The 14,616-nt window shown below is 39.8% G+C and overlaps 1 protein-coding gene across 1 annotated transcript; it reads right to left on the reverse strand.

Moving 5' to 3' along the window:
* Window positions 1-748: 748 nt before the first annotated feature.
* LOC147307152 (cathepsin L-like peptidase) lies at window positions 749-6,364 on the reverse strand. The gene is made up of 8 exons (XM_086274154.1): window positions 6,211-6,364; window positions 5,839-5,943; window positions 5,522-5,664; window positions 4,015-4,212; window positions 3,727-3,918; window positions 3,492-3,654; window positions 1,888-1,993; window positions 749-1,673 (listed from the first exon to the last, which is right to left on the reverse strand). The coding sequence occupies exons 2-8, from the start codon at window positions 5,936-5,938 to the stop codon at window positions 1,574-1,576; spliced, it is 1,002 nt and encodes a 333-aa protein (XP_086130280.1). The 5' UTR covers window positions 5,939-5,943; window positions 6,211-6,364; the 3' UTR covers window positions 749-1,573.
* Window positions 6,365-14,616: the final 8,252 nt, after the last annotated feature.

Here is a 14,616-nt window from a genome sequence, read left to right on the forward strand (position 1 = left end):
GCAGCTGAAAACGATATGCACAACATAAAAGGCTGAACCGTGATCACTCTGAATACTCATATCATTTATTATGTCTGTATAACTGAGTGATTTTAAACATGAAACATGAGCAGAGGAAGAAAAGAAGCGGCTGAACTATGTGAAGTCCATAAACTGAACTATAAACCAGTGCAACCTGTGAAACATGTTTTAACGTAAAGAGTTTTTGTGCCGTTACTGTCATCCATGTTTCCCGCAGCAGTTCCCAGAATTACACTTTCAGAGAATTTCAGGTTAAACCTTTCATGCCCTTTTCTGTCCTGTTCTGTTTTTGAAAATAAATGATAATAAAAAACACTATGGCATGTAGACACATGCATATGCAGGGAATAATTGGAAACTGCACAGTGTTTAAATTGGCTTCTAACACATCAACTGACCAGAACTAACTGCATATGAGTTAATAAGGACTTTTGGACATTGTGGGCATAAAGAAGGTGAACTTGTCACGTGGCGGAGATTCATGAACAAGTTTGGGGAATTTAACAAAGCTTTTCAACCACGTTTCATTAAATACAATCACATACTGACCTTTTCTCTTTAAATCCACTGTGGGGTGTAGAGAAGAAAAATGACAAAAACTGTGTTTTGCAGCAAATTATGGACCTAACCTAGTGCAAACTGCATTCTCAAAACTCTTTTGTTAATAATTGTTATCAAGTATCTGAGACAACAATTAAAATATACATTTATTTTCAAATTTGTACACAATGTTTCATACAAATGATGCCATGTTGTGAACAAGTGAGGTCAGGTGGAAGGTCTTCTTTGCTATCAAATCATTTTTGTAGAGCTCTGAGGTGGTTTGGAGGAACCAGAGAAAGTTTGTTAGATGTCACGTGGATAAACAGTGTTGCTTAACAAGGCTTGTCGAACTATGCTATGATGTGCTAACAGAAATAATCTATAATTCCTTAGCCTGCCTATAAGCCATAGTCTTAGCACATGTAATAAAGTGACAAAAACGTATTAATAAGTATATATAATGTTTATTTTAATTAAAGTAAATTATTGGATATATATAATGTGACCCAATAGTGAACACTGTCATAATCATCTCTCCAAATGACAAAGAAAAATAGAAATCCTGTCATGACTGACCTTTGACATGTGCCCAGTCAGTCATCTTTATTCTCTTGGAAACATAAAATCTGTCCTCACAGTGGACTGATTTACTTATTAAGCTACACACTAGAAACAAAGTGAAACACACAAAAGTAAATGTTTACATCTCAGTCTGAAATATTTCATTTCTTTACATGTATTTGTAGTCATTAAAAGGTTATTCCATAAAACACCAGAAGAAAGTATATTTCCATACAAAACTTTTTTTTTCTTTTTAGACATACAATTATACATTTTGACCACATCGAGGAAAATCCTAGACTAGCACTAACCTGGATTGAATGAATCTTAAATGTTCACATATATTTAGATTCATCTTAAATGTTTAAGTAAACAGATGTTTAAAATTAACATGAGTACATTTTGTTCAAATGGAATAACAAATGTAGGTGAGTTTGTTTCCACTACTTCAGACCAGAGGGTAGAGTGCTACACTAGCAATCCCACACTGGTTGAGTTTGTTCCTGCTCATCTTAATGTATCCCATCTGTCCCCATCCACGACCCCAGCTACAGAAAGACAGAAAATAACAACATTTAGCAGGTAAAACTCAGTTATGTTCACACTAATAGTTGAACAGCATGCAGCGACATAATGATCTGTATTACGCTGTGAAACCACAAATAAGATGCCTTTATATGCAGCTGTGCATCAGCACTCAGTGAATGTTAGCAGGAATGAAGTGCATGAATTCAAATATGACCGTCACCTGTGGGTATTTACCTGTTCTTGACCAGCCAGTAGTCATGTCCATTCTCAGTACCATAACCCACAACCAGCACAGCATGGTTCAATATTGTGCTGCTGCACCAAGGTTCATCATACACTCCTTTAAATACAGGTGAATTAGACTGACAGGTGTAAAGAACAAATAAAACACTTCTCAGTTCTTGTACTATTTGAAGTAGAGCTGGGCGATAGAACGATAACGATATGTATCGCGATATAACTTTTACTCGATAGAGAAATTAAGCTATCGCGATAGACCTCGCCGCTCTTGTCCTCTTAAAAAAAAAAAAAGGTCAGCCGATCCAAATTCAGTAGCGCAGAGCCGAACCAATCACAGCCGCAGCGTCACGTCGCGTGACTTGTTATGTACAGCACAAGTGCCAAGCCGCACCTGTGTTTGTTTGGGAAGCAGCCAGCGGGTAATGGAGGAAATGAGTGTGCCGACTAGAAAAATCAACCGAGCGTGACCGAAGAGAAAACAGATGATGGTTCCAATGCCGGAGAGATTGTCGAACGGAAGAGCCATAGAAGTTCCGTAGTTTGAAGGTATTTCGGCTATTTCAAGTCTGACAAAAAATAGAGTAGCGTGCACTGTAAATTGTGCCGAAAGCAAGTCTGGAAATACAATAAACTGGTGCATGCGTCACACTGTGCGCCACGTTATTGTTTCGGTGAAATGAACTTCTACAATACTGTTACTGTTAATTGTACTCTCTGCAGTGTTTAAATGCTTACATATACACACAGTTACTGTCCCTCCACACATACGACTCTGTTCTGCTTCTATGCCCCAGCTTTGTTTACTTTTTCCCACCGAGGCTTCTAGACTTCTGATTGGCCAACATTTCTGCACGGTTAGGAATCTAGCGCCACCTGCTGCTTTGGCATGTTCATAGCAGCGTTTTCCTTCATTTCTGCCTTTATGTGTGGACGGGATTATTTTTTTAAACGAAAACGGAAAATCTCCGTTTTCAAAAATACCCGTGTATGTGTGGACGTAGCCTCAGTCTCTGACTGGAAGCGCTAATTCGTCATTCAGCTTTTGTCAGACTAAAGTAACTGTTAAAACTGTTTGAAAAGCTAAGCTATACAACAAGGAGAGATTGAGAATTTCCTTTTAGTTCTCAGTTTATTTGATACTGACAAAAGTTAGTCAGTTTTGTCTGTTCTTCTGTAAAACAAACTGAGATTTATTTTTAGAATTAATACTTTGTTTCTAAGTGGAATTGACAATTTAGTCTGTTTCATTTGTTCTATTTTGAAACTTAAACGCTTTAGCGGCTGCCTTTTGTGTAGTTTGCAATATTTGCCTTTATTTATCTGAAAAAGTCTCATGTTCCTTAAGTACATCTACCCTGTTGAACTTATTATGGGAAATAAATATTTAAACACAAGCTGCTGATTATTTCACATTTTACTTGTGAGCAACGGCACATTTAAATCTTACAAATATAGTTATTTGGCTTATATCGTGATAGATATCTTTATCGCCTGAAATGAAAAAAACATATCGTGATATGAAAAAATCTCATATCGCCCAGCTCTAATTTGAAGATATTTTTCTTGGCACTTTCAAAACAATGTTTTAATGTCTGCACCTGATGTATAGAACCGGAAGGAATCTTGAACATTAATGGCCACAGAAACCGGTCCGATGGTGGCCACAGCCTCCTTCAGGGCTTCTTCATCATATTTTTCCACATAAGCATAGCCAGTGCATGTGGCTCCAACACTTGTAGGGTTGTAACGGCATGATCCATCCTAGTTGAGAAGTGATTTACATCAACAAGAGAGCTGACGTGATATGTTTTTGACATATTGCTGCCCATTTACCTTAGCCTCATAAGGGTAGGACTGCTCAGTGTCAATTCCTCCATTGGCTTTGATGTACTGGAAGGCATAGTACATCCAGCCTCCATTACAACCGTGGGTGCCAAAGCTCTGAGAGCAGTCGACCAGCTGCTGCTCACTCAGAGACACCAGTTTTCCTGTCTTCCTGAAGTGCTGACCCTCCAGTGCACCAGTCTGCAACAAGAATGAGTCAATTTGAAACCAGACAACAGTTGAGCAAAGTTTCCCGCTTTACAAAAACGAGGAAGACTGATTCCTGTATAGACTTACTGTGCTGAAGGCCCAGCAGGAGCCACACATCTTCTGATCCTTGACTTCAGTGACATATCCCTTATCCCTCCAGTCAACAGTGTCGGGCAGATCAGTACCTTCAGGCAGCCGGAGGAAGGTAGAACCACGGCGTGGCAGAGAAGCATTGAAGGAGCCGAGGCAGCCCCGGGAAACCAGCTTTATGTACTCTTCATTTTCCTGATGAAGAAGAACAAAATTCATGTTTTTTTAAAATTCAAAATGTATTTGTTTTTGTCCTTATATGCTAATGTAATCAAGACTACTGATGACTGATGACACCGTCGTGGTGGGCCTGATCTCTGATAACAACGAGACGGCCTACCTGAAGGAGATTAGGAATCTGGTGAACTGGTGCCAGAGGAACAACCTCCTTCTAAACGTCAGTAAGACAAAGGAGCTGATAGTGGACTTCAGCACTAAGCAGGAGAGGAACTACCAGACCCCTGTCATCAACGAGTGCCCAGTGGAGAGAGTGGACAGCTTCAAATACCTCGGAGTTCACATCACGCAGGACCTGTCATGGTCCTGTCACATCAACACCGTGGTGAAAAAGGCCCGTCAGCGTCTCTACCACCTCAGACGCTTGAGAGACTTCCAACTGCCCTCCAAGGTGCTCAGGAACTTTTACTCGTGCACCATAGAGAGCATCCTGACGGGAAACATCTTAACCTGGTTCGGGAACAGCACCATGCAGGACAGACGAGCTCTACAGAGGGTTGTGCGGTCAGCTGAGCGCACCATCCGCTCCGAGCTCCCTGACCAGCACTCAATCTACAGCAGGCGGTGCCGGACCAAGGCCAGGAAGATCGTGAAGGACCTCAGCCATCCCAACAACAGACTGTTCTCTCTGCTGAGATCAGGAAAGCGATTCCGCTCCCTGAAGACCAACACAGAGAGACTGAGGAGGAGCTTCTTCCCGCAGGCGATACGGTCTCTCAATCACACCACCACACAGTACTGACCCACACATATGGTTCTTACACACACACTGGACTTTCTGGACTTTGTTTTCACTTCATCACTTAAATCACTTTAAGCATATTTGCACTGCACAAGACATAATGTGGATTGCACAACACTGGTCACTATATTCTTCATTTCCAGTTAATATTTTTACAGCTGCTGTTATTGTGTATATATTTATTTATATTTCTTCATACATTCTTATATAGTTCTATATTGTGTATATTGTGTATTTTGTTGTACAGTTATTTTATTTTCAACTTTAATTTATATATTTTATCTTATTCCTTCCTAGTTAAATTTACCCTTTTTAATTTTTCATATTTATTTCCTATCTTATGCATAGCCTTTTCCTTTTTTGTTTTCTTTAGGTCACGAGCAGTTGTCCAAGCATTTCACTACATATCGTACTGTGTATGACTGTGTACGTGACAAATAAAATTTGAATTTGAATTTGACTATTCAAATAATGAACTTTGATGTGTCATTTTGAAACCTGACTGGCTTCTGTTTCTACACATACCATGTCAGCAAAGTAGGTCATACCAAGCCGGTAGGATTTGAAGCCCTGATCAGCTAAGATGTTGTGCATTAGCACAAGTTTGCGGTTGGTGAGCCAGATCTGCTTACGGTGACTCTCCTCTGATGGAGAATCATAGGATTTTCCTGCCAGTCGGAAAAGTGAAATATCAGAAACAGAATAAAAGAAAATCATGTGTAATCGATCATTAATGAATACAAATCTCACTTTGAGACATTATTGTAAAAACCACAAAGCATGATCAGAGCTTCTGACAAAAACCTTCAATATAAGAGTAGAGAAAGAGTCTGTTGTCTCACCAAACTTGAGCTTCCAGGCGTGAAACTCCAGATCTTCCAGAGAGATGCTGGCACAGCTGGATACAGCCAGAACAGCAGAAACAACAAGCAGCAACTTCATCTTGACTGAACACAAACGGAAAAAGACAGAAATCCTTTGTGACTTACAGGAAACCACACAGGCATTTTCTGATCTTTTTCACATCAGCATTAAAATATTTTCTGTCAAAATGCTGGATGTCATTTTCATACTACCATACTTTGTGCTCTGTCTCAGTTCCAGTTTCTTTTTAATCTCTTCCTGTAATTCTTTCTCGAAATAATGAATCTTTGCATTACTGAAAGTGTATTTGGACCTGTCTATGTGTTATCATCTGTGCTGCAGCTACTTACCTGTCTCGTTGTCTTTGTCTGTTGTGAAGACTGAAGAATAACCACCTGTGTGAGATACAGCTCTGTGTCAGAGAGGTGTTTTTATTTACCTGACTACCTGTTATGATTACTTCATACCAGTCAGTCAGGTGTTTTTCAGCAGCTCTTCAAAGAAGAGAAGGAATGTTAGGCACTGAAATAGAAAAAGGTGGAGCTATACATTAAGAGGAGGATCGCACAGTGCCACAAATTTAAGAAAACGTTTTATTCAGCCTCAGCAAAAACAAGGAACTTAAGTGTCATGAATCATCAGGAGGACATGATCAGCGTTTCAGTAGCTTGTTGCAGGATTTGACAGAACGTCTGGCTTTTTACACCTCTCACAGTTGTTCACTGAAGTGATTAGGTGGAGGACCCTTCATGATAATCAGCATTTCTTGGTCTTCTTTGGTCTCACAAAGTTTTTGCAGGTGTTTCTGGGCTCAGTGACAAAACAGTCCTAGACTGATATATATTGTGACTATTCAAACGGACAAAAGAGGCTGTGGTATATTTCTCCCGTTGGTCTACTTAAAAACACTATTCTCTAAATGCCACTACTCTGAAATTTGATTTTATTCATTGAAAATGTCTTTTTCCCTTTTGAAATGTGGCATAGATACCTCTGCTTGATCTTCCATTGGCATATTCAGTTTCACCTGTTTTGGCCCAATCCTGTTATAATGTAATGTGTTCCTTGATAATAAGGATATACTTTGTCATCAGTGTTCAGCTGCTGTCCATCCCACTGGGGTGAAGCTTCATGTGTCTCATCTAGTGCTCATGTGCAAGCAATCAGTGGGAGAGCTACTTAAACCTGTGCAACCTGCTTTTACTCGGCAGTTCATTATGCTCTCCATGGCGGTAACTAGCGTAGCGGCATAACTTGCCATTATACCACGAATACACTGGAAATTCCCACGGACCTCCCTTCCTCAGGGCCTTCAAAGCCTGGACCTGGAAGTAAGCAGAATAAACTCACCAGCAAAAGACTCTGAGTTGACTGCTCATTATCCATACAATAACTCTGTCTCTGTCTGTTACAGGATCCCTTTTGCCTCTCTGTCTCTCGCCGTGACCCCCTCTGTGATCCAGCTCCCTTCTCAGCTCCACTCACCACTCCCCATAGCCATTTCTAATCTGGCTCACAAACTCTGCTGTCAAATAATAACTCTTGTAAATAGTTTCCTCTGCGTCTTGGTGTCTGCATTTGGGTCCACTCCTTGGCGAACTTTCGGTTCATGAGATTGTGTGTGTTACACTTTGTTGTGTGACTTAATAACCATGCAGTGGTTTCTATCATTAGAAACTGTGTTAATTAATCTACTTTTATCCACACAGAGATATTCAGCACTTGAGTGATTTTTCTTTCTATTCAGTTTTCTGCAGACTTTTGTGCTTCCAAGAAAATAAAGCTGATTAACCTGCTCTGTAGAGCCTCCGTGGATGACTTTTTCACTGAGAAATGTCTTATTAGATTTTAAAAATCATGACAAGTTCAAATTTGTCACAAAATAATGCAGTGATATAAAAAAAAGTTAGCACAAGTCAAAGGTCAAAATTCACATTTTATTTGATTTAAAAATCATAAAACATTACAGACTATAGATTTTGATGAAGTAAATGAAGTCAATATGTGATGAGTAAATTGTTACTCATCACAAATTTTGAATCCACAGTTCCTGTTTGTCTTGTGGGGTGGCTGTAGCTCAGGTGGCAGAGCAGCTCAGCCACTAATCAGAAGGTCCGTGGTTTGATCCCAGGCTGCCTCCTGGCTGCATGTCAAATATCCTTGGGCAAGATACTAACCCCATGTTTGCCTACTGGTGGTGGTCAGAGGGCCCGGTGGCGTCAGTGTCCGGCAGTCCTCTGCCTCGCCCCAGGGCAGCTGTGGCTACAATGTAGCTTGCCATCGCCTGTGTGTGAATGGGTGAATGACCGAATGTAGTGTGAAGCGCTTTGGGGTCCTTAGGGACTAGAAAAGCGCTATACAAATGCAGGCCATTTACCATATCTTGGAAAATCTCATCAAGAATGTCTGACAAAGTTAAAGAGAAGAAGTTGTTGTAGTAGGGGAAGTTTTTTCTTCAACTGTTTTTGAAAAAAGAAATTTGAAAAAAGACAAACTATATCACTTGAATTGTATGTGTACCTGTAGTGATGATGAGCAAAGGTCAGACTTATTTGTAAAGAGAATCAAATTAAAGGTTTTAGACACTAAAGAAAACATAAGCAGCTGAAAATGATATGCACACCAATATAAAAAAGGCTGAACTGTGATCACTCTGATTACTCATAACATTTATTATGTCCGTATAACTGAGTGATTTTAAACATAAAGCACGAGCAGAGGAAGAACTTTGATGGAAAATTTAACTTGTGATTAAACCAGTGCAGCTTGTCAAACATGTTTTGACTGTTTTTGCCATTACTGTCATCCATTTCTTTCCCTTCTCAGTTCTCAGAATTACACTGTTATTGAATTTCTAATCAACCAACATGTATGAAGAAAGAAAATAAATGTCTCTGTCCTGTTCCACTTTTTGAAAATAAATGTTAATAAAAAACACTCTAATAGTGTCACAATCCAGGCCGCAGATTGTGTGGAGGTTGTGGTGTGTGTAACCAGATGCAGATGAGTGAGGCAGAATTAAACTTTAACGAAAAGCGAGCACTTCTTGTCACTGAAAACGAAAACATAAACCAAAAGAAAGGAAAAAGGAAGGAAGAAACTAACATAAAACTTGAACTGGGAAAATAAGTGCATGAAACATGAAATCCCCGAACACATGGACCATAGAAACACAGGGAAGGTTAACCGACGATCTTGACAATGAACAAAGGGAAACTCACACAATAAATGCACATGAAGGTGATGAGGGAAGTGGAAACACACAGGGAACACAGCTGGAACGAGTTAAGGCGTAACGAGACAAAGGAATTAAAACAGAACACACTGAACACAAGATGAGAGACTGTCAAAATAAAACAGGAAACATGCAGATTAAGACACATAGTCTTGACACTGGGACCAAGGAACAGACGTGGAAACGGAACTGGGAGAGGAAAACAATGAGATGACTGGGACGCGGAGTGAGGGACACAGAGGGAGAGGGAGATGACGGGCTGGGGAGAACATGCACAACTCAGACAAGGGAGACATGGAATGAAACATGGGAACAGAAAAGGGAGACACGGACAAAACTTAAAGAACATACACAGACTCTCACAGGAGACACAAAAGGAACCTGACACAAGAATGCGTAACCTAGACCAGTGGTGTCCAACTCCAGGCCTCGAGGGCCGGTGTCCTGCAGATTTAGATGTGTCCTTGATCCATCACAGCTGATTCAAATGGCTAAATTACCTCCTCAACATGTCTTGAAGTTCTCCAGAGGCCTGGTAATGAAGTAATCATTTGATTCAGGTGTGTTGAAGGTCCTGAATCGATTCGATCCACAATTCAATTCAGTTCGATTCGATTTGATTCAATTCGATTTGAATATGGGAAATTTTGCCTCAGACAGTCAGAAATATTATAATTCAGATCAGTACATTTACATATTTTTGTATCTATAAAAAGGAAGCTGACACACGCAAGACTTTATCAAAGGTGTGAGCATCACAGCAGATGCCTTTGTGTCAAAGTAGCTGAGGATAAAACACAGAAAAACATGAAGATGATTTTCCTGGCTTGGGATTTTATAAAAATATTCTGCAGTACATCAAAAATGAAAGAAAACCATCAATTAACATATGAACATTACCTCTGAAGTTACAGCAGTTTTATTAGAGACACGGCTAAGCGTTTTGCATTTTGCATAATTTTAAAAAGTTTAAATTTGTTCAGGAGCCCATTGAACAGCAGAAATTAGGTTTTCTTTTCGGAAGTAAGTAAAAGGGAAAAAAGCGTATTAGCTGTGCTCGACAAGCTCAGGCTCGTCAAATTATGCTTGATTATGACTATTTAACTTTGCACACTTGACAGTTGGCTGCTTTAAATTTCTATTGTCTTTTTTACATAACAGTCAGCCAGACTTAGCCTCCATTACGGTGTTATATGTCCACATCGCCTTTCAGTTTTATGTCTCTGTCCTTTCCTGCATGTGATCAATGAATGTAAAAAAAAAAAAAAAAATTCAAATCACAACATGCTGAAGGAAGTAAAACTGTAACTGAGGAAGCACAAAACGTTAAATTCAGACAGGAGAATCCAGAGAGGAGACATTCATCTACAAAAGTTTTCAGTTTATATCTTTCATCTAATGTTTGCAAACCAAAGGCCATAGAAGCAGGAAGTATTTGAGACTGCTTCTGAAACATCAGACTTTTGGACAACATAAATGGTTTATTTAGAATTATTTATGTTGACTCAAACTAGCTTATGAACCCAAAATAATGTCAAGATGTTTGCTTTGCGCATGACTTGTACTCCGCATTTCTACTTTAACCACAGATTGGAGTGTTTGTTATTATTAGCAGCTTTTCCAGCTTTTTTTAACAGGCATGCTTTTGCATCTTTAGTCATTTAAAAAAAATAGAGAGTGATAGACACAGAGTCCACCAAATTTGCTCTTCAATGAAACTAAAATGTAATCCATGCAGACTCTACACTAAAAGCTTGGGGCTAATCAGCTAATCTGATTTGTAAAAATCTTTGGATTGACCAACAGACAACAGATTCTAAATCTAAATTCCACTGCATGGTTATTAAGCCACGCACCACCAACAAAGTAAAACACACAAAAGTAAATGTTTACATCTTAGTGTCAAACATTTATTTATTTACATGTGTTTGCAGTCATTATAAGGTTAGTCCATTAAACACAAACAAAACACCAGAAACCGAACCAGAAATAAAACTTAAAAAAGATCATTTGATTTTTAAGTAAATTATATGCCCCCTGCCCCTTATTTCCATCTGTTCAGATCAAAGGGTAACTTGGAAATAAGCCCAGAACAATTGAAATTGTTCCTGCTCATCCTAATGTAGCCCATCTCTCCCCATCCAAGACCCCACTGCCCCAGAAAGAAACAAATGAACAGCATTCAGCAGCTAAAACTCAGCTGTGTTCACATTAACCTCATGTGAAGACATAACAATCTGATTAACAAAAGATGCCTTTTGTAGCTGTGTATCAGCACTTGGCGAATGTTAGCAGGAATGAAGTGCATGAATTAAAACATGTCGGTATTTAGCTGTTCTTGATCAGCCGGGAGTCATGTCCTTTGTAAGAACCGTAACCCACAGTGAGCACACCACGGTCCAAATCGGTGCTGCTTCATCGTACATACCTTAAAATACATGTTAGTTAGGGGTGAGTGATGGTGACTGATGGGTTTAAAATAACAAGAAAAAAAATATTTCTTGTTTTATTTGAAGATACTTTCAAAAGTGTTTTAATGATTGTACCTGATTGGTAGAATTGGAAGGACTCATGAGAAGCACCAATGGCCACAGAAACCGGTCTAATGATGACCACAGCCTCCTTCAGGGCTTCTTCATGTTACTTATGACTACCTGTTATGATTGCTTCATACAGGTCAGTCAGCAGAGCTGGGGGGGGGGGGCAGCTCTTGAAGGAAGATAAGGAATGCCAGGCACTGAAATAGAAAAAGGTGGAGCTATACATCAAGAGGATGATCGCACGACGCCGCTTATTTAAGGAAGTGTTTTATGCAGCCTCAGCAAGAATGAGGAACTTAAGTGTCATGAATCATCACGAGGGCATGCTCAGCTTCTCAGCAGTTTGTTGCAGGATTTGAAAATGTTAAGATTTCACAGAACGTCTGGCTTTTTACACCTCTCACAGTTGTTCACTGAAGTGATTAGGTGGAGGAACCTTCATGACAGTCAGCATTTCCTGGTCTTCTTTTGTCTGAAGTAGTTTTTGCAGGTGTTTCTGGGCTAAGTGACACACACAGTCCTAGACTTAAATATATTGTGACCAACATCTTGAAAGGCAGTGGTATATTTCTCCTGTTGGTCTGCTTACAAACACTCTCTTAATATCACTACTCTAAAATTAGAATTTTACAGTGAAAATGTCTTTTCCTCTTTTGAGATGTGAGATTTTGAGAATCTAACTACCTTTTACCTAAATACATTTGATGCCATTCATTCCTGAATCATAATGATAGATAAAGAAATATATAGGTCAAACTTCACATTACCAACCACCTTCACTGAACAAATTAGTTGTGCTGTAAAGAGGAGTCCAACTAAGAGGTGGACAAACATTTTTCCCATTACTTGTAAGTGGCGAAACCAGCATCCAAGGTCCTCTGCCAATTTATTCAGGTAATGTAGTTATTTTTTTATTAATTAGAAATACATAAAAATACAAACAAAAGTGTTTTTTTTCCCTTTCAGGCTTGCCAGGGACACGGAGGACTGTGGTTGGCAGTTCCATTTCCCCTGTGAGATTATTCTGTTATCATGTTGTCTTGTGTCTGTGGTTAAAGTGGTTGAATTGTGTTGACTGCTGTGGGTCATATAGTGTCCTTTAGTCTAGATTGTGTGCTGTGTATGTAGCTTAGTTTCCATTATATTTTTGGGTTAAAGGAATGTGACCATTTTTGGATTTGTTAGACAGGTGTGCATTACCCTGTACCCTTGATCTGCTGTGAATGTGTTGCACTGTTTCTTGGCATTTCATGCTGCTGAATCATGGAGAGAGTGTTGTGTGCAAGGGACCCTGTGCCGATGGTGGAGGAGGCAGACCACATTCCATACCCCCACCTTTGCGGAGAGCAGAAAGACAGGGAGCCGAGGTCATAACATAGGCGCCATAACAGAGAAAGAATGTGAATGTTTAGGCTATATAGAGGCTATAAGAAGCTGAGTAACCCGTCACCATTTTGAGATTTGCTGTGACCCTCTGCATGCATGTCTCCCCATCCGGATGGTTTATGCTCATTGTATGGAAATAAATGATTGTTGATTGAGCATTTATACACCGAGTATTGTCCTTCCTTCAGCCCAAAGATTAAAAGAATTGGGAGATTTTAACACCCCCCACAACTCCTGACAACAAGTCTAAGTGTCTTCCCAGAAGCAAACTCTGCCACACACTAAAGACCTTTCTCATACAAATACACAAACACCAGGGACTCACTATGTGCAGTAACCTCGAATGTCTACATCTACATATATCTGCATGGGCTCTTATCTTATTCATATCACTGGTAGCTTTTTGTTCATTATTTCTAAATTTTGAATTCCATTATACACATTTTTTTTGTGATTTAGTTGTCAGTTGTTTAGGTTGTTGTAGTGCTGTGTCACTGTGGACTTATTTAATTTTTCCTTCTCATGTTACATCATGGGGCAGCACGGCGGCACGGTAGTTAGCACTGTTGCTGCACAGCAGGAAGGTCCTGAGTTCAATTCCACCATCAGGCAGGGGTCTTTCTGTGTGGAGTTTGCATGTTCTTCGTGTTTGCGTGGGTTCCCTCCGGGTACTCCGGCTTCCTCCCACATGCAGTTTGTGGGGATAGGTTAATTGATTAATCCAAATTCCCCATAGGTGTGAATGTGAGTGCGACTGGTTGTCTGTGTCTCTATGTGTTAGCCCTGCGACAGACTGGTGACCTGTCCAGGGTGTACCCCACCTCTCGCCCTATGACAGCTGGGATAGGCTCCAGCGCCCCCCGCGACCCTGAAAAGGATAAGCGGAAGCGAATGGATGGATGGATGTTACATCATGTCTTAGAAAAAAATTTAACCTCTTGAATCTTGATTAATTGATCACCAGTCACACAATGCATCTAATATCAGTTATATTGAACTAGTGCATACGGAGAAAACATAAAATTTCCAGTTTATCAAGCAAGCCTTACCACAATCTCTCCTCTCCTCTCTTTTATACACTTCTCTTGATCTCTTGAGTGTCACACATTCACATTTTTTTCACTCCTCCAAAACTACTGAATACTGGTTATGTCTGTTGAGCCACCTCTGGCGCCCTCTTGTGATGTCCCCTTGTATTTCTTGTCAGATTGTTTCTACAGACTGTGATCATTTCTGACAAGAGCAACACCAGCATCACTCATGCCAGTGGATTGAAAAGTGACCAAGTGATCATGGGCCACTGCAATTAACTGCCTGGGATTTTCATGTAAACTTTGAACAACACAAAATCATTGAACTTCACCTTGTTGTTGAAGGCATTTCACATTATGTCAAACATAAACTCGTTCTTTACAGTCATATTAAAACAGGAAGAATACCCACTTTAAATTCTAAGGTTTTAAAAAGGGCTTAAAATTAGGTAAATTAAACCTTTGCATAAACTACAAAGCGTGACATATTACACCAAGCCATTATTTAATTCTCAAAAATTCAGCCACAATGCAGAATCAGGGTTTTGAAACAGCTAATGCTTC

Source organism: Aulonocara sp. 'chitande type north' Nkhata Bay, linkage group LG19 (assembly GCF_057382095.1).
Source record: "Aulonocara sp. 'chitande type north' Nkhata Bay isolate Kocher_YH1m ecotype deep benthic linkage group LG19, A_spYH_male_GT1.1, whole genome shotgun sequence".
In the NCBI taxonomy this organism is placed as follows: Eukaryota; Metazoa; Chordata; class Actinopteri; order Cichliformes; family Cichlidae; genus Aulonocara; species Aulonocara sp. 'chitande type north' Nkhata Bay.